We start from the raw sequence: 19,526 nt of genomic DNA, 5'->3' as shown, positions 1-19,526 counted from the left end.
CTTATATTTTTAGATTACTATTTCTGCAGCAACACTTTATATAAAGTAAATATTTGGAACTTTATATAAGTAAAGAACATTGCAAGGGTGTTCAGATAATTAAGAAAACATCAGCTTAACTGTCTTTTACAAGATACATAAAACAGAGGACTATTTGGAGGCTATTTTGAGCTATCCTGAATCTTACATGCAATTTTATTTTAAAAAAAAAAGTGATAGGCTGTGGTAATCTGTCAAATTCGAGTGTGGGTAATTAAGTTCCCTTTTATTTTCTAATCTTTCACATCTCTTAATTGCATGTACTTTGTATACTTCCTTTTCTGACTGTTGTAAAAAGTTGGGATCCAACTCACTCAAGAATGATTATATTGCAGCACTGAGTAATGTTGCATCTCTAAATAATTTTTCCTAAATATCAGTGCAAATGAATATATCTGTATTGTGTAAACAAAGATTTCTTTAAGACTTCAGGATTGTTGTCATTAAATGTTACCATAAGAATCACTGAAACTTCAGAGTGAGCTATTTTGGGTAATTGTCACTTTAATGATAGAATTGCAGAGGCATTTTATACCACAATTTGTGATTTTCTGAATTTGAGCCATATTTCAGCACTTACCTCCCATTTAGAGGAAGTATGGCTGAAAAGAGGTGACTAACTCCTGATTGAGTATTTTGAAATGTCTGTCCTCTAAACCTCTGAAGCCTTGCTTGATGCGTGACAGTAGTTGGGAAATGTTCATCTTCTTGGTGAAACAAAAATGTCAATAATACAAAGGGAAAATCTTCATGGTTCAGATTGATAGCTTAAAACAAAGAGCATGTCCACCCTTCTCTATTCAAATTCTTCTGTAAGTAATCCTTTACGTGTGAAATCAAGTTTTCTATAGGGTCTCATCCTTCTCTAACAATTCCAGGGGGAAAAATGTTCCCTTTAATGAAAAACTTATAGTTGTATGCTAAATATTGCCAACTACTTAACAGCCCTAAGTATCTGGAACAGGAATGTTCTTCTGATACATACTATCCATGAGAGGTCCAAATATGTAAATGAACTTATATTCTAATGTACTCTTTTTGTGGGGAAATTGGTCTTTATTACTTTCCTATAGATCTTTTTGATAAGAAAGTAGAAATAGCCAAATGTTACTCATTAGAATGACCTTTTAGAAAAGTCTGCATTAGGCTCTTTGGTAAATAATCTGTTTTAGTACACTCCATAAAAGGAAATCAAATATAGAGATACTATTAGATTTGAAAAAGACAAACAGGAAAGAGCCAAACGTGCAGAATGAATTCTGACACACCCGGGTGCATTTTTCTGAGATTCTGACTTAAGTGGATACTGTCTGCATTATTCCGAACTTCCTGACTTGCTTTTCCATGAGTTGGAGTAATTCAGCTTTAGACCTACTCTGAGTTAATCGTTCTATTATTGAAATGATAATGTATTTGTTATGACATGAAGAAATGGTTTGTAGAGAGGAGTTCAAAATGATCGTAGTCTCCCAGTTCCCAGAAAGACAATTACTGGAATACAAGAAAATATCTCAGTGTATTAAAGTGTGTTCTTTTTTTAAGCATATATTTTTAAATGTAATAGATCATTTTATATGGTTTGCTCACCTGTTGATCTTTTTTTTTTTTAGATCACAACTTTATCAGGAAATGAGTTCCTTCTGCAATCAGATATTGACTTCATCATATTGGATTGGTTCCATGCTATCAAAAATGCAATTGACAGATTGGTATGTATTTGTTTTAGCTGTTACCTTTGTTAATTAGAATGTAATCTTTTAAACCTATTGCTTAAGCATATTATACACATACATTTAAGTAGATCCTATGAATTTAGAGTTATTAAGTTATTTTAATTTAAACAGTCCACTAATGCCATTTTTGGAGAAGGCAATGAAGACAGGATTTTGAAACTAAATGACATTTTATTTCTCTCTTTAAAAGTACAATGCATTCATTTTTTTTTTCTGAAATAGCATAGACATTGATTTAGTGAAGGCTCTATGAAGCAAACAAGAACTTAATAACTACTAAATTTTCACATTTTCAGTTTATGCAATCTGTAATACATATTCTTGAAAATAAATATCAGTGTATTTAAGCCCATACTCACTGTTATACTACTAGTAAATAATAATCCTTTGTACTGATTTTCATTGTTCTTCCAGCTAAGCAAGATTGTTCTCTTGAAAATTACATATCTAGAACTTCATGAAATTACCCTAAATCACAAGTTTAAAGTATGTTCTTAAAAGAGTCAAATAATTTAAAACTACTCATTTTACGCTGTTTCTCAACCAAACATCTTATTTAGGACACTGGTGTTTGCAAAATCTTGACAAGAAAATATTCTTGAGAGCTTTTAATAAGGTATAAAAATAATGATATTTTTGTGATTTTATTGTGATTTAATCACACACTTCCGTTGTATTACTTTGGGATCAAAACTTTAAAAAATAAAATAGCAAGTAAGTTTTTCCCCACTATCCTTATAGTTCCCTTATCCAGGCACACATGTGTGCACACATACACACACATGCACACGCATTTTTTATCATTATGAGCAAACTCTGGGGTAAAACTGCCTGAGTTTGAAAGTTTGAATCTGATTTTTCTAGCTGTGTGGCCTTAGGCAAATTGTTTATCTCTTTTGGCTTCAGTCGTCTTGTCTGGAAAATAAGGATAATAAAATACCTACCTCATGGGATATCTATGATGAGTAATTGAATTAATGCATGGGGTGCTTAGGCTATGCACAGCATTTAATAAGTAATATTATATATGTATATATACATATATATCATTTACAATTTGAAAATTAAGCTTAGCATAGGGGCACTATTTCAAAATAATTATCTTATTACAAACTTCTTGTTAATCTAACATCAAAATAGATCACAGAACTATTTAGTGAATTTTTTTCTTCTATGTAAAATTGTTCCATCTATTTGTTATTTCCAGCCAAAGGATCCAAGTAGTCATTCAAGAAACCTGGAATTATTTAAAATCCAGAGATCCTCCAGTACTGAACTACTAAGTCACTATGACAGTGATATAAAAGAACAGAAACCAGAGAACAGAAAATCTTTAAGTAAGTATTTTTTTGACTAGCTCATTTTAACTTTGTTTAAACTTAGTGCTTATGAAATGTAGATACAATGAAATGAGATTTGAACCAAACTGATGCTACTCATCGGAGAAGGCAATGGCACCCAATTCGTAGCCATTTCTTTAGCCAGGAATTCATGCACTCGAGGGCAGTCTGAGTGCTTTGCTCACATCATTGTTGGTAATGCCTTTTGAGAAAATAATTGTTCCAAGGTCATGGTCTCTGCTTACAGCAAACTTCTGAATCTAAGTAATAACCATGGCGTTCAGATTGGTGATTGATTTTGAGAGTGGGAAATGTCAAGCGTCTCCAAACCTTGGTATGCTGACTATTTGATTTTCATACATTAAAAGATATATGACTGACCTGACATAAACCAACAGGCTATGCAACTTTCCATTTGTTTCAACCACCAGAAAGATTTAGAAATGTGTAATGTGGACTAGATATCCTCCAAGGTCACATCTATGTCTGATTTTCTAAAAAAAAAAAAAAAGAATTTGAAGTGAAAAGGACCAGTCTGTTCACTTATATAGTGACCTTGAGCATAACTGTTAATCTTTTTCACGCTTTTTGTTGTGGTTGTTCAGTCACTAAGTCGTGTCCAACTTTGTGACCTCATGGACTGCAGCATGCCAGGCTTCCCTGTCCTTCACTATCTCCTGGAGTTTGCTCAAACTCATGTTCATTGAGTCAGTGATGCCATCCAACCATCTCATATTCTGTCATCCCCTCTTCCTCCTGCTTTCAATATTTCGCAGCATCAGGGTCTTTTGGTGGCCAAAGTGTTGGACCTTCAGCTTCCCAGCATCAGTCCTATGAGTGAGTATTCGGGACTGATTTCCTTTAGGATTGACTGGTTTGATCACCTTGCTTTCCAAGAGACTCTCAAGAGTCTTCTATGTTTTCACCCTGTTTCTTCCTCAATAAAGAGAGTTATGGAAAGGTGTTGTGCATATCTCACAGAGTTGATTTGAATCTCAACTCCCTGAAAGAACAGTAGATATCTCTGGAATCAGTCTCATAAATTATAATACTTTTCTGGGATCATCTATCTACATACATTCAGTCTTCTGAATCACCAGTTTTTCTGCCATTTCCATCTAACTAAAGATCAGATTATATCCTGTAATTATATCCTAGCTTTTTGAACTTAAGGAGAACTCAGTAAGAAGAGAAAGGCTGATTACAGAATATTTGCATATCTACATGTGTACAGGGGCTTCCCTTGTAGCTCAGCTGGTAAAGAATCTGCCTGCAATGCAGGAGACCCCAGTTCCATTCCTGGATCAGGATGATCTCCTGGAGAAGGGATAAGCTACCTACTCCGGTATTCTTGGGCTTCCCTGGTGGCTCAGACAGTAAAGAATCCTCCTGCAATGCTGGAGACCTGGGTTCGATCCCTGGGTTGGGAAGATCCCTTGGAGAAGGGAATGGTTACCCACTCCAGTATTCTGGCCTGGAGAATTCCATGGACTGTATATCCATGGGGTTGCAGAAAGTCGGACATGACTGAGCAACTTTCACTCACTCACTCATGTGTACACAAGTAAATATGCTGGATGACCATATATGTATATACATATATTTGTGTGCATCAGAGAATAATATATATGTGTATATATATATATACACACACACACACACACACATACACACACATAAATATACATGTTCACTCCCCCACATGACAAAATAGAGGGAGGTTAGTTATATGTGATAATATATCTTCTAAATCTAAATTGTTATGACTCTGAATCTAGAAACAGCATGATAACTTTGAGGAAGAGCACCCTTTCAAAATTGTCATTATTCAGAGAACCATGCCATAATTTCAATATCCATTGGTACATATTTGGTTAGCCAGTTGTGTTAAGTTAGAACTTAAAATTATCAATGTTAATGTCTTAGACTCTATGGTGCATTAAAATTAAATTATTTGTGGAAAATAAGCAGTGCCATTTAAAAAAATTTTCCATATGATGGTACAGTTTGATATTATCTCATCTGAGGATTTCTCTTTATTTCTTGCTCATTGTCCTTCTTGACTTAATATGGGTACAGACATAAGATTTTAGAATTAGAATTCGATTATGAGTACGTAGCTAATGTTAACTGCATAAACATTTTGTAGTAGGTATAAAAAGAGAAGGAAATGGCAACCCACTCCAGTATTCTTGCCTAGAAAATCCTGTGGGCAGAGAAGCCTGGTGGGCTGCTGTCCGTAGGGTCGCACATAGTCAGACACAACTAAAGTGACTTAGTAGCAGCAGCAACAGTAGGTATAAAATGAGGTATAAGGAAATGAGCAGTAACTCTGGAATCTCATATATAATTGCTGGTCTGGAGCAGACTTTGACACATTTCTAAAGTCTAAACCTCAGGAGAAAATTAAGGTTTGTAAAAGTATGTATGAAAAACATTGAGGTAAATGGATTTTGTATTCAACAATAGTCACTTGAAATGTTTTCAGACTATATCGGGGAAAAAAAATTCCTACAAGTAGAACACCAATCACCTGTTTCAAACTTTTTTTAGTGGGAAAAACAATTATTTGTCTATTTTGGGCCTACATTTAGTCTTGTCCAAATACAAGGAAAGAGACATTAATTCTATTCATTTCAAAGTGTATTTGACTGTGTAAGAACCTTATATTTGCTTTTTTCTTTGCAGTTAAAAAAATAATGATACCGAGAAAATATTGAGTACTTACTATCCAGGCATTGTTCTAAGCGCATGTGTTACACTGATTACTTAATCCTTCAGTAACCCGATGACATAGGTACTATTATTAACCCTATTTTATAGATAGGAAACTGAGGCACAGAAAATTAAAACAACTTGTACAAAGACAAGTTACAGAGACAAGTTTCAAACTCAAGGAAACCAATATTAGACTCAGTGCTTTTAGCAATAAAACTAGAATGAAGTGAACAAATAAAAGGTACACTTAGTTTATATCAACCTTGGACTTGGATGGAAATATTAAAAATGATATCCATATAAATCAATAAACTTAAATAGAGACCCAAAAACATATTAGCAAAAGAATTAAAACCAGATGTTGACTTTGGACTTTGAATTCACTGTTAAACTAAAAGGGTCATTTAATCTTTAACACTAGTCCTAATTTTAGAAAATGCTTCTTTTCTGTATTTTGGTAGATATTAATAGTTTTAAGCCTTTTTTAGGGCTAATCTATTTTTTGCACAGTAGGATACTGTTAATATCCATCTATTACTTTGAATTAAGTTCATTCAGTATTTACATATTCATTTTCATTTGAAAGGCATAATGATTGACCCACCCATACAGTATCAAATTAGCTAGGCTTTTGAAATAGTGATTGGCATATTTTATATCTGATGCTTTTTACAATATTTTCTGAAGAAATAGGCCCTATGAAACCCCTCTGATCTTAGTTCCAGATTTGAACACCCAAACTTAGGTTTTTAAAGCATGCATTTGGTTTTACAACACCCTCTTGAGATTAAATAATTGTATGAAGCTAGAGATTCACAATATCTCCTTCCTTATTAGCAGTCTAAGCACAAACTTTACTGTCAGTTTGCTGCCTTTGGCTTCCTGTGCCCTTGATGTTCCCACGAGTTTTGTCGCCAAGATTGTAGACAGATAAAGCCAGAATTACTTTTTTTAAAGGCATGTGAACATCATTAGCAGCTAACAGGTGGTCATTTCATTGTCCAGTTTCTCTGTATAACATGGGAAAAATATGTACTCTCAGTGAGTGAATTCAGAAAGTTAAGTGCTTAAATATACTCTCCTTTTAAAAATATGATTCTAACCTGCCAACACTATTAAGTACTAATCAGATATTTTAAGATATCAGTTGAGTCTAACAGACAAGAAGCCAGAACATTCAATGTGAGGGCCAAATCACTGTGGGAAATTCAGGACACCAGCATGGGATGAGAGTGGGAGCGCTGCTCTCCAGGGACGGCTGTTATGGAAAGTGGAGAATCAATCAAAGAAAATGCTAACATATTTTTCCAAGGAAAGAGAACTGTCTTCCACTGATGGCCTCAAATATAAACCCAAAGAGTCTTGGAGAGCTTTCTCAACTTTTCTGAGCTTTACTTTCTAGATCTATAAAAATGGATCTAATACTGTCCTTGCAGCATCGACTGAGAATGTGAAATTAGATATGTAAATACTTAGTTCACAGCACGCACTCAATAAGTAGGAGCTCTTATTATTATCCTCTGTGTCCCCAAGCAGATGGCACCAAAATAGGGCATGAGCCAAGGGTGGTGTCTGATGAAAGATTGGAGCAGGGCACATATACTTCACATCCTCTCTCTGAGTGTAAAGAAAATAGGGGAAAGGAGTCAGACCTGTATATGGGAGTTATGGCTGCAAAAATCTAAATATGAACAGCTGGTCTTTCCCCTGGCCACTCCCCAGGTGAAAATGGCAGCCAGGACATTCTTGGGAGCAACACACCAGGAACTCATACAAGGGAGCCAAGAGATACTCTTGATTCTTTTATCCCCAGAAGAGCAAGTCATTAAGAAGTCCCAGTTGATGGAAAGGATTCAGCATCTAGACATTTCACCATTGCTTTATCCATAGCTCTAGTTTACTCACTCATCGTGTATTTATTGTTTTTCATTAATAGATATACCTAAAGGCATGTAACTAAAATTCTTGGCTCCATTCATCTGTATTTCCAATTTTTTTAAATTATTTTTGCATTTAGGTTATGTGTAAGGAGTAATATGTTTCAGGTTCATCAATTGCTGAGCTGTAAAATCCATATATGGGAATCTTGAATAAATTTTATGAAAAAGTGATAGCATTATAAATAAGCACCCCCAAATGAACATAATTTAGAAGAATAAAATCAGACATAATAGAATCAAAAGGAAATGGGTTTCCTTTTAGCTGTGCTTTGATGAAAGTATCATAAATACCAAAAGTGTTCTGGGTGAAATCCTAAAAGTATTTAGATATGAATTTCCTAATTCCACAGCTTCTTACCAATGTGTAATAAAAATGTATGTACAAGGCTTCAGGAATAAAAATAAGAATGGAATAACTGGATTCACATATTTATACAGTCTAGAAAATTTAAATGCTTGTGAAACTTTAGTGATATCTTTGTTTAAAATTTTGCCTGCAAATAATGATCACACCAAGTTAAAACAAGTGTGATAGAGAAGGCAGTTAATTTTTGTACTAATCTAAATGATTATAATACTGGCCATCCACAACTATGAGTAGACTATGTTCTCAAAATCCAGTTTTAAACTGATTGCTTAGACCTCAACGTATTTTCAAAAGGAAATCGTATACCGGCCACAGAAGCACACTTGAATCTTAGGCAATCATTTTAAATGCTGCTTTTAGTAAACAATTCATTCTGAATTTGTTGCACCTCTGGCCCTAGAAGATCTGCCTTCCAAGTAGCATTGCTTTCCATCTGATTTCCTTTTTCCTCCTCCCACACCCTTGCACCAGCTCCACCAATACAATTAGGATTCTCAGAATGGCTTTGGCCAGGAGGTTCCTGGACCCTGAAAATCCCCAGTGATGGTAGGGAGGGAATACAAGAAATAGTGAGAAAATGAGAGGAAGGAGGACTGGAGAGGAAGTTTTTGCAGCATGGGCGGGGGAACTGAATCCTCAGCTGTTCTATGTAAGAAATATGTATAATGACAGATTAGTCTGGTATTGTCCCGAATTCTAACATTTGTGGAATCTAGGTGGTATCTATAAAAGTGATCATGGTGCTATCGTTTTCTGTATGTCCGAAAGTTTCACAATTAAAAACTGGAGCCTACACACATGGACAATTATTACTCATGTTCAAAATTCAATTAAAAAAATACATATTTTCAAATTGCAGTTTTAAAATTTTAAAAGAAGGATCAAATTTTCTTTATATGAGTTACATTAAGACCTCTTTAAATATAAAACATTAAGTCACTGTTTTCCTCCTTTATCTCCAAAAGCCAGTATATGTTCTCTTATGACTATTGTGACCTTTCTGATAACTATATAATTAAGAAAATTTATTAAAATGTTTATTATTATCCAAAATGGAAAAGTCATACTAGTTTCTTGGATAGATAAGTAATTAGCAATTGTTTGAAACATATTGTGAGGGCTGTTATGGAGACTCATATAAATACATATTTTAAAGTTTCTTCTTATTAAGAATTTTGTATGACACAGCCTAATCTTGCCAATGCATGAAAGTAATAAGATGAGTAAGCCATCTGCCAAGAAAATGAAAACAATATTAAAATTGCACAAATAAATTATATCTATCTTTGAAAAAAGAGAAACTCTTACCTGGACACAACAAAAAATCATAATAGTTGTGTAGAATATTATGGGTTATTGTGTTTTAGTGAGTTTCAGATTCAAGTAAGATGGTCAATTATCTGATTCTTTTTTTCCCACTAAAATCAATATTGGTACCCTGGCACCAGTTTCATTCAATATCCAGCTGAGAAAAATAAACTATTGAACTAAAGTGTGAAAATAAAAATAATTTTGTTTTACTATAGTTATAAGACAGACAATTCTGAGAAACAGTGAGTGTCAATTCTCTTCTTGATTATTTTTACAGGTTAAGGGAGTTCTTTATTTCAACATATTCCAATTTGGCGAAGAAAAAAATGAAAAGTTTTAAAAGGGCATTTACAGTGCCAAAGCTGGAACATTATGAGAAAAAAAATAACCCAGTAAAGATTAGATGCACACTTGATAATCAGGCATCTGAATTACTTTGTCAAAACAGTATTATTCATGAAGGTTCCAGGGCTTCACCAAGGCACTGTGTGACCACGGCAATTGTTCTGACATGTGTTCCCAAGATAGTTAGCAGCAATTCAACTTTCCTGGGGCCCATAGATTACAGACTCTTCAAAACATTCAGTTCTCCATGAATCATCGGATAAGCAGACTTAGTTATAAGCTGAGCAAAGAATGTTCTGATTAATCTCTTCCTTCCCATCCAAGGGGTTGATCTCGCTCTTTGACCTGTGGGTGTCCATTGTCATGTATCTTGTAGCATCAGCTACTCTGAAAGTCTATCTAACCCTATCAGCACTCAAGCACTAGATCACCCCGTCTCCTCTTGACCCTGGCAGTAACTCCCTGACCATTTTTCCCCTTAGATGAACTGCATTTAATCAATTTCTGATTTCATTAGGTCAAATGGCATCTTTCTTTCAATAATAGGCCAAATCCAGAGGGCTTCTTTGCTCTAACTCTACAGCAATATTTCCTTAGCATTAATACACTACTGTGATTGTAAACAACAGAAAAAATATCCTTTGGTTTCCTCTAAAAATTTCTCCTATCTTTATTCCATGAACCTAGAATGGGCTTATATTAATATTTTATTGTTAAGTTAGATGTATAATATGTGTTCACCAGTGTCATATCAAGTTTACAGTATATTAGCTAGACATGATATTTAAAGCATTCTTATAGTGAATCCCTGTGCAGAAAGAAAGCATTCTTTTGAATGTAAGTGATCAACTCTTTTTGTATATAGAATTTATTTGGTATACTCATTGTAGTTTCTGGTATATAGGAATAATGCTACTTTTTCTTAAAATCCTAAATAAAAATTAATTTGCATTTTAATCTCTTTATTTGGGTGTCTCAAATAAGCCCAATATTAGGCTTAGGGTAAACATTTAACTGTAAACATGTATAATCAATGCTATTTTTTTGGAAAATAAGTTTATTTCTCATTACTCATTACTATGTAAGTCCACATCCATGTGAAGAAAATCAGGTATTGCTTTCATCTCAAAGTATGAGTTGTATCCAAAAATACTAGCTTTTTTCATCCAAATTCAATAAAAGGTGAATATATTTCCATCCAAATTCAATAAAATGTGAATATAACGTTTGCTTCCTTCAAGAAATGCCTTGTGGATGACTTGAGAATGGTAAATCAGTCTGCCAATTCATCTTTCTTTGATTATTTAAGTAGCACCTGAAGCCAAATACTCCTGCTACCCAATTTAAGTACTGTAAATAATAGACTATTTTGTATCCAAAATTAATAACCTGAGAAAATAGAGGTAAAATAGGAGAGGCAATGGTCAAATGCAAAATATGACTGGGAGAGTACCATCAGAGATGGTGTCCTCCGAACTAGAGTCAAAAGTTAAGAACAATTTCTAATCAAATTATTGCATTGGAATGACTCAAGTAAAATTTCCTCAACAGAAAGGTCTTTATGACCTGGGTCCCCTTCTCTGGTTGTTTCCCACCCCTCTCTGACCCGTGATTTATGTTCAGGAAAATGATGCTGATATAATCCTTGATACATACCATTCTGTGCTGATGTTTCCATTTAACTCAAGGTCTTCTCTTTGCTAGATTAACATCCTGTTTAACTCACCTCAAGCTACACTTCCTCCAAAAGCTTTCCCAAATTTCTGTGGTGAGTCAGGAGATCCTCAATATTCAGTACAGATCTCTTCCATTGCAATAGGCAAAGTGTATTACAACAAGCTAGGTATCAATGTCTGTTTGTCTAGCTACTAGACTACTAGACTCTGAAGAAGACTCTGTCTCATTTACCTTTATCTGCAACTAGCAAAGTGGCTTAATGATATTTGAAAGTATTCAGAAATGTGCAATGACAAATTAGTGAATGAATAGATGAGTGTATGCAAATGATCATTACTAATATACTTCTCCTTCTGTGCTAAAAATTAAGATAAAATTGCTAAAATATTTTTAGGAAAGTAATAGATTATTGCTTCATCCTGGCTACTTGTGCTGGTTGGTATTTTAAAGTCAGTATTTCTTTGCCTCTCTGAATTTTCTTTTAGGACTGTGAATCTCAAAGAAATGACATTTTTTTAATAGGTCTCATGCACTGTACTTAGCAATATCAGGTACACATATCTGTTTTATCACACAATGAAGATAAAAATGACTAAGATTTGGAGGAGAGAGAAGAGAAAATCCTAGTTCCTTTGCTTGAAGTTACTGTCCTCTCAGCATATTTCTGTCATGCCTTCTAGCCTCCAGTTTTAATTGAGAGAATCATTCTGGTTCATAGTAATTCTTGATGCTGTCCTGTGGGCTCTGACTCAGAATTTTCAAGGCTCTATTGGAGGCAAGGAAAAAGGAGAAACTCTATTATGCATAAAAAGATAGTAATAGTAGTTTTGATAATTTTTAGAAGACAGAATAGTTTCCTCTATGGTCAGTATATTTGAAAAAATCTAGGATATTTATGAAAATCCACACAAAAGTTAGAAAAGGGTACATGTCTTCTTCAAACGGTTGTTGGGATTGTGTTAAAAATTTGTGTCTAAGAATCTGAAATTGTATGTACAATTTTTACCTCCAAGATAAACTAGCCATAAGATTTGGACAAGTTTCTTAAGTTTCTGGAAACTGACTTTATAGGTAAATACAATGGATACTTTTAATATAAATCTAACATACATATACACAATATGTACATGATCTAAGGAGATAATTTTAATATATATACTAGGTCCAAGGATAATATATATACTATATCTAAAATATATCCAAAGACTATATATATTTTTATTACAGTATAGATATCAGACATAATGATTTCTAAATGGGCATATTCTAAGTAAAATAATCATGACCTTTGTCTGCTATAAATTCATCAAATCTTCTCTTTAGAAATATAAAGGGAATGCATTTTGCCAATGATTTGTAAGGTTGGCAAACTCAGACTAAATAAATGCATAATTTATCAAAGGCTTATTTTTTAATATCTTTATTCCATTGATTCCCATAACATTATATACACTTTAATCTTCCATTCCCTTAAGAGATTCTGAGTGTTATGAGGAAAAAAACATTGGTTTTCCCATTCCTGAGTGTGAACCTGATGTTGTAGCAATCTCTAGAGATTAAATGTCACCCAGTGTCACTTGACTATTCTTTTTTGCATAAAAGAACAAAATGATGCAATGGTAAAATTTTGACAAAAAGTTATATAATTTCACCTAAAAAGCAAGGAAAGATTTTGTTTGATTTTAATGTTTTATACATACATATATGCGTATATAGTATATATACCTATAAATTCTACTATATATTATATATGTGCACATATATACATATACTTGACTTCCCTGGTGGCTCAGATGGTAAAAGCGTCTGCCTACAATGCAGGAGACCCAGGTTTGATCCTTGGGTCAGGAAGATGCCCTGGAGAAGGAAATGGCAACCCACTCCAGTACTTTTGCCTGGAAAATCCCATGGACGGAGAAGCTTGGTAGGCTACAGTCAATGGTGTCGCAAAGAGTCGGGCATGACTGAGCGACTGCACTTTCACTTTCACATATACTCACATGATTTTTGACTAAAGTAAAAATATCAAAACCACATGATTACAGAGCCACTTATAAGGAGTAAACCAAAAGATGATAAAAGTCTGGTCTCACCAAGGCACACTCTATTGACAGACTGGTAGGTATCCTAGGATGCTCCTATATCTGCTTGGATGAAGGGAGTTCATATGTGGCAGGGGCAGTCCTAGCTGACCAAGGCTTCTGTCATTTGCTGAAGCCAGGATCTCCCTGTTCCATTAGTCTGCAAATGCCTGCGGTATAAATCATGACCTTCTGATGATTACTTCTCTTCATCTGCATTACCTAAGAACAGAGTCCAAAATATAGTAGTGTCCAATATTAAAGGTCTGTGTGGGTGTGGGGTACCCAAGATGGATGTGTCATGGTGGAGAGGTCTGACAGAATGTGGTCCACTGGAGAAGGGAATGGCAAGCCACTTCAGTAGTCTTGCCTTGAGAACCCCATGAACAGTATGAAAAGGCAAAAGGATAGGACACTGAAAGATGAACTCCCCAGGTCAGTAGGTGCCCAATATGCTACTGGAGATCAGTGGAGAAATAACTCCAGAAAGAATGAAGGGATGGAGCCAAAGGAAAAACAACACCCAGTTGTGGATGGGGCTGGTGATAGAAGTAAGGTTCAGTGCTGTAAAGAGCAATATTTCATAAGAACCTGGACTGTTAGGTCTATGAATAAGGCACATTGGAAGTGGTCAAACAGGAGATGGCAAGAGTGAATATCGACATTCTAGGAATCAGCGAACTAAGATGGACTGGAATGGGTGAATTTAACTCAGATGACCATTATATCTACTACTGTGGGCAGGAATCATTTAGAAAAAATGGAGTAGCCATCATAGGCAACAAAAGAGTCTGAAATGCATTACTTGGATGCAATCTCAAAAACGACTGAATGATCTCTGTTCGTTTCCAAGGCAAACCATTCAATATCATGGTAATCCAAGTCTATGCCCTGACCAGTAACACTGAAGAAGCTGAAGTTGAATGGTTCTATGAAGACCTACAAGACCTTCTATAAGGTCCTTCTACAAGGACCCCAAAAGATGTCCTTTTCATTATAAGGGGGGACTGGAATGCAAAAGTAGGAAGTCAAGAAACACCTGGAGTAACAGGCAAATTTGGCCTTGGAGTACAGAATGAAGCAGGGCAAAGGCTAATGGAGTTTTGCCAAGAGAATGCACTGGTCAGAGCAAACACCCTCTACCAACAACACAAGAGAAGACTCTACACATGGACATCACCAGATGGTCAACACCGAAATCAGATTGATAATATTCTTTGCAGCCAAAGGTGGAGAAGCTCTATACAATCAGCAAAAACAAGACTGGGAGCTGACTATGGCTCAGATCAGGAACTTTTTATTGCCAAATTCAGACTTAAATTGGAGAAAGTGGGGAAAACCACAAGACCATTCAGGTATGACCTAAATCAAATCCCTTATGACTCTACAGTGGAAGTGAGAAATAGATTTAAGTGACTAGATCTGATAGAATGCCAGATGAACTATGGACGGAGATCCATGGCATTGTACAGGAGACAGGATTCAAGACCATCCCCAAGAAAAGAAATGCAAAAAAGCAAAATGGCTATCTAAGGAGGCCTTACAAATAGCTATGAAAAGAAGAGATGTGAGAAGAAAAGGAGAAAAGGAAAGATATACCCATTTGAATGCAGAGTTCCAAAGAATAGCAAGCAGAGATAAGAAAGCCTTCCTCAGTGATCAATGCAAAGAAATAGAGGAAAACAATAGAATGGGAAAGAATAGAGATCTCTTCAAGAAAATAGAGATACCAAGGGAACATTTCATGCAAAGATGGGCTCAATAAAGGACAGATATGATAGGGACCTAACAGAAGCAGAAGATATTAAGAAGAGGCATCAAGAATACACAGAAGAACTATACAAAAAAGATCCTCACTACCCAGAAAATCATGATGGTGTGATCACTCACACTCACCTAGAGCCAGACATCCTGGAATGTGAAGTCAATTGGGCCTTAGAAAGCATCACTATGAACAAACCTAGTGGAGTTGATGGAATTCCAGTTGAGCTATTTCAAATCATAAAAGATGATGCTGTGAATTTGCTGCATTCAATATGTCAGTAAATTTGGAACACTCAGCAGTGGCCACAGGACTGGAAAAGGTCAGTTTTCATTCCAATCCCAAAGAAATCCAATGCCAAACAATGCTCAAACTACCACACAATTGCACTCATCTCACACACTAGTAAAGTAATGCTCAAAATTCACCAAGCCAGGCTTCAGCAATACGTGAACCGTGAACTTCCAGGTGTTCAAACTGGTTTTAGAAAAGGCAGAGAAACCAGAGATCAAATTGCCAACATCCGCTGGATCATGGAAAAAGCAAGAGAGTTCCAGAAAAACATCTATTTCTGCTTTATTGATAATGCCAAAGCCTTTGACTGTGTGGATCACAATAAACTGTGGAAAATTCTGAAAGACATGGGAATACCAGACCACCTATTCTGCCTCTTGAGAAACCTATATGCGGGTCAGGAAGCAACAGTTAGAACTGGACATGGAACAACAGACTGGTTCCAAATAGGAAAAGGAGTATGTCAAGGCTGTATATTGTCTCCCTGCTTATTTAATTTATATGCGGAGTACATCATGAGAAATGCTGGGCTGGAGGAAGCACAAGCTGGAATCAAGATTGCCGGAAGAAATATCAGTAATCTCAGATATGCAGATGACACCACCCTTATGGCAGAAAGTGAAGAGGAACTAAAGATCCTCTTGATGAAAGTGAAAGAGGAGAGTGAAAAAGTTGGCTTAAAGCTCAACATTCAGAAAACTAAGATCATGGCATCTGGTCCCATCACTTCATGGCAAATAGATGGGGAAACAATGGAAACAGTGGCTGACTTATTTTTCTGGGCTCCAAAATCACTGCAGATACTGATTGTAGCCATGAAATTAAAAGATGCTTACTTCTTGGAAGGAAAGTTATGACCAACCTAGATAGCATATTAAAAAGCAGAGACATTACTTTGTCAACAAAGTTCATCTAGTCAAGGCTATGGTTTTTCCAGTAGTCATGTATGGATGTGAGAGTGACTATAAAGACAGCTGAGCACCAAAGAATTGATGCTTTTAAACTGTGGCGTTGGAGAAGACTCTTGAGAGTCCCTTGGACTGCAAGGAGATCCAATCAGTCCATCCTAAAGGAAATCAGTCCTTAATGTTCATTGGAAGGACTGATGCTGAAGCTGAAGCTCCAATACTTTGACCACCTGATGCAAAGAGCTGATTCATTTGAAAAGACCCTGCTGCTGAGAAAGATTGAGAGCAGAAGGAGAAGGGGATGACAGAGGATGAGATGGTTGGATGGCATCACCAACTCAACGAGCATGGGTTTAGGTAGACTCTGGCAGTTGGTGATGGACAGGGAGGCCTGGCGTGCTGCAGTTCATGGGGTTGCAAAGAGTCAGACACGACTGAATGACTGAACTGAGCTGAACTGAGGATTATTTTACATATGGTAATTATCATGTTTGCCATGCCATTACACATGCCATTTTGGTTGTCTGCGCGTGCTAAATCACTTCACTCGTGTCTGAACCTTTATGACCCCATCGACTGTAGCCTGCCAGGCTTTCTGTCCATGAGATTGTCCAGGCAAGAATACTGGAGAGGGTTGCCATGGCCTCCTCCAGGGGAATCTTCCTGACCCAGGGATCAAACCTGCGTCTTTTACATCACCTGCATTGGCAGGCAGGTTTTTTGCCACTAGCGCTGTTGTTGAATATTTATTTCATCTTATCAACCTCTTTCAACTCCTGATTGCAGATTAAGACAGAACCAACTTAAACTCCCCTCATAACTTTTGCCTGGGTCACACCCATGATGTGAAGTCTGAATTATCCATGTCAGAAAGTCAATAACACTAGCTAAACAATAACAATAATGAAAATTAAGCCAAGAATAAACTAAGACAAAGACAAGACAAAGAGTGAAAAAACCAAAGCTCCAAACAAGGAAAAGATTCATTCATTTTCTGGATGTGCTCACATGCAAAGTCCATCTGAAATGCTACTTACCTCTCATTTTCCATTTGACTCTTTTGGGGACATATGTTATAAATAGCTTTCTTTTGTTATTTCTCTTTGCCGAAGGCAAAATTGTAGTATTTAATGGCTTAAATGTCCTTTATTTTGATGTTCTTAGGTACCTGAATGTGTTTCCCATTGTCTTTTCAGGTTAACTGTCGTAATTGTGAATGATCCCCATGACTTACTCACAGAGTAAGTTTATATGTTGTGCCTGCCAAAACACTCAAGGCCTACCAGCTTGCACCTTAGTGAAGCACTTTAGGAAAAAATGCAAAAAAAAAGTAGGCTCACAATTTAGTTATCAAAAAATAAAGGACATATTCCATGTAAAGTCTGATTAATCCTTCTGGTAATGTGAAATTGCACCTGCCAGTGAGAGGTAATAATAGTTATCTTGGAAATAAAGCATGATTTTCTCAGATCCACCTTTATTTATTCCAGGAAATGCAAACTAAACTGAGCAAATGTTAATCTTTTCTAAGACTCTGCCTCACAAATTTGCCCCTAAATGCCCAGTCTTTTAAAGCTGGGTGAATGGTAATGAAATATATTGAAAGAGTAGCCTCAAAACTTTAGTAATGCCTGGATGCATTTCACTTAGTTTTATTACTCTAGGACAGGTTACATCAGAATAATTAATCTTATTTTTTTTTTCCTCATCAGTACCTAGGTTTGTTATTGAGGTTCTATGCCTTATTTTTAAATTGGGCATAACTGACTTCACAGAAGGGGTTGACTGGGAACCCATGCAATTTTTGCTTAACTTATTTTTATTGAACAAAATCCAGAATTTTAGTCAAGAAGCATTAGATATTAATCACATGCAAGTAAAATTTCCTTTACCTTCCAGTATAGCAATAGTGGGTCATTACAGAATGATAAGAAGTGAGCTCACTTAATACTCTTTACAATTGCATAAAAGCAATCATTTTTCATAAGTCTTAGAAGAAGCTTTTAACTATTACTTGAGAAGCATATTGGAATATTAGAATGTATTATGTTGTATTATTATAGATGTGACTTGTGAATTGAAAAAAAAAAAGTTCTCTGATTCGAGACTCTTAGAAGTTATCCTTTTCAGCTTGAATAGTTTTCTGTAACACAGTTTGTGATTCTATAATACTTTTGTGTGGCAAGTAGAGACCGTTTTGCTGAAATATAAATTCCAGTATTATTTCTTAATTATTGCACTCTTAACTTTAGAGAAAATTAGAGGACAAATGCAATATTTTCTACTGCAGTTAAGTAACAACAGTTGGTGATACTTAATTTAAGGTGAGTCAGTTTAGAGAAAACATTAAAACAAATCCCTCCTCTAAATTATTATCGCCTTTCTCCTTCCTTTCCTTGTAACCACTTCTCATCTTTGACTTTGAAACCCAACAGTTTAAACTTGGTTCTTATTTCAGTGGGCTAATCCCCTTTCATAAATCATGCTCAAGAGCTGAAATAATTTGCACATCATTTAAAGAGTATTTGCTTTGAAATATTCACCTCAAGCCCTTTTGTATATCCTTTCTCTCTAAAGATTTGTAGTATTTGTTTTGTTCTCTGAGGTATAAAAGACCTGGATAAACTTTATTCCTGTTGTTTCAAGATTAGTTAACGAAAATGCATATTAATTCAGCAGGGACTGGAACAAACCTCAGTAAAGATGATCATACATATGCCTCTCGGGAATAGCAAAAGTACAAAATGTCAGTCTTCAAATCTCCTCGGACTTCCTCAAAGAAGCATTGAGGGATTTAAATTTCCAGAGTATGTCTACAAATGTATTTTCTTTGTTGTGGAGAACAGGATCCATACTGATTATTTTTCCCAAGAAAATTGATTCTACTTTTTATTTAAACAAAAATTAAGCTATCTACAAAGTGGCTCTTCAAGAATACAGGGAGAAATTGCCACAAAAAAGGTAAATTTAACATCAACAAATTATATTTCTGACATGCCACTAAATTTTTA

At 35.5% G+C, this 19,526-nt stretch overlaps 1 protein-coding gene across 3 annotated transcripts in view; it reads left to right on the top strand.

Moving 5' to 3' along the window:
- ARHGAP15 (Rho GTPase activating protein 15) overlaps positions 1-19,526 on the top strand; it is a 698,570-nt gene that overhangs the window by 349,782 nt on the left and 329,262 nt on the right. For all 3 annotated transcript variants that reach the window (XM_025261723.2, XM_025261725.2, XM_025261734.2), the window contains 2 exons: positions 1,650-1,748; positions 2,980-3,109. In XM_025261723.2, the coding sequence (XP_025117508.1) occupies positions 1,650-1,748; positions 2,980-3,109 (229 nt within the window). The remainder of the gene's footprint in view (positions 1-1,649; positions 1,749-2,979; positions 3,110-19,526) is intronic.

Source organism: Bubalus bubalis, chromosome 2 (genome assembly GCF_019923935.1).
Source record: "Bubalus bubalis isolate 160015118507 breed Murrah chromosome 2, NDDB_SH_1, whole genome shotgun sequence".
Taxonomy (NCBI): domain Eukaryota; kingdom Metazoa; phylum Chordata; class Mammalia; order Artiodactyla; family Bovidae; genus Bubalus; species Bubalus bubalis.
The sequence above is the reverse complement of the archived record's forward strand: the minus strand, read 5'-3'. Positions and strand labels throughout refer to the sequence as shown.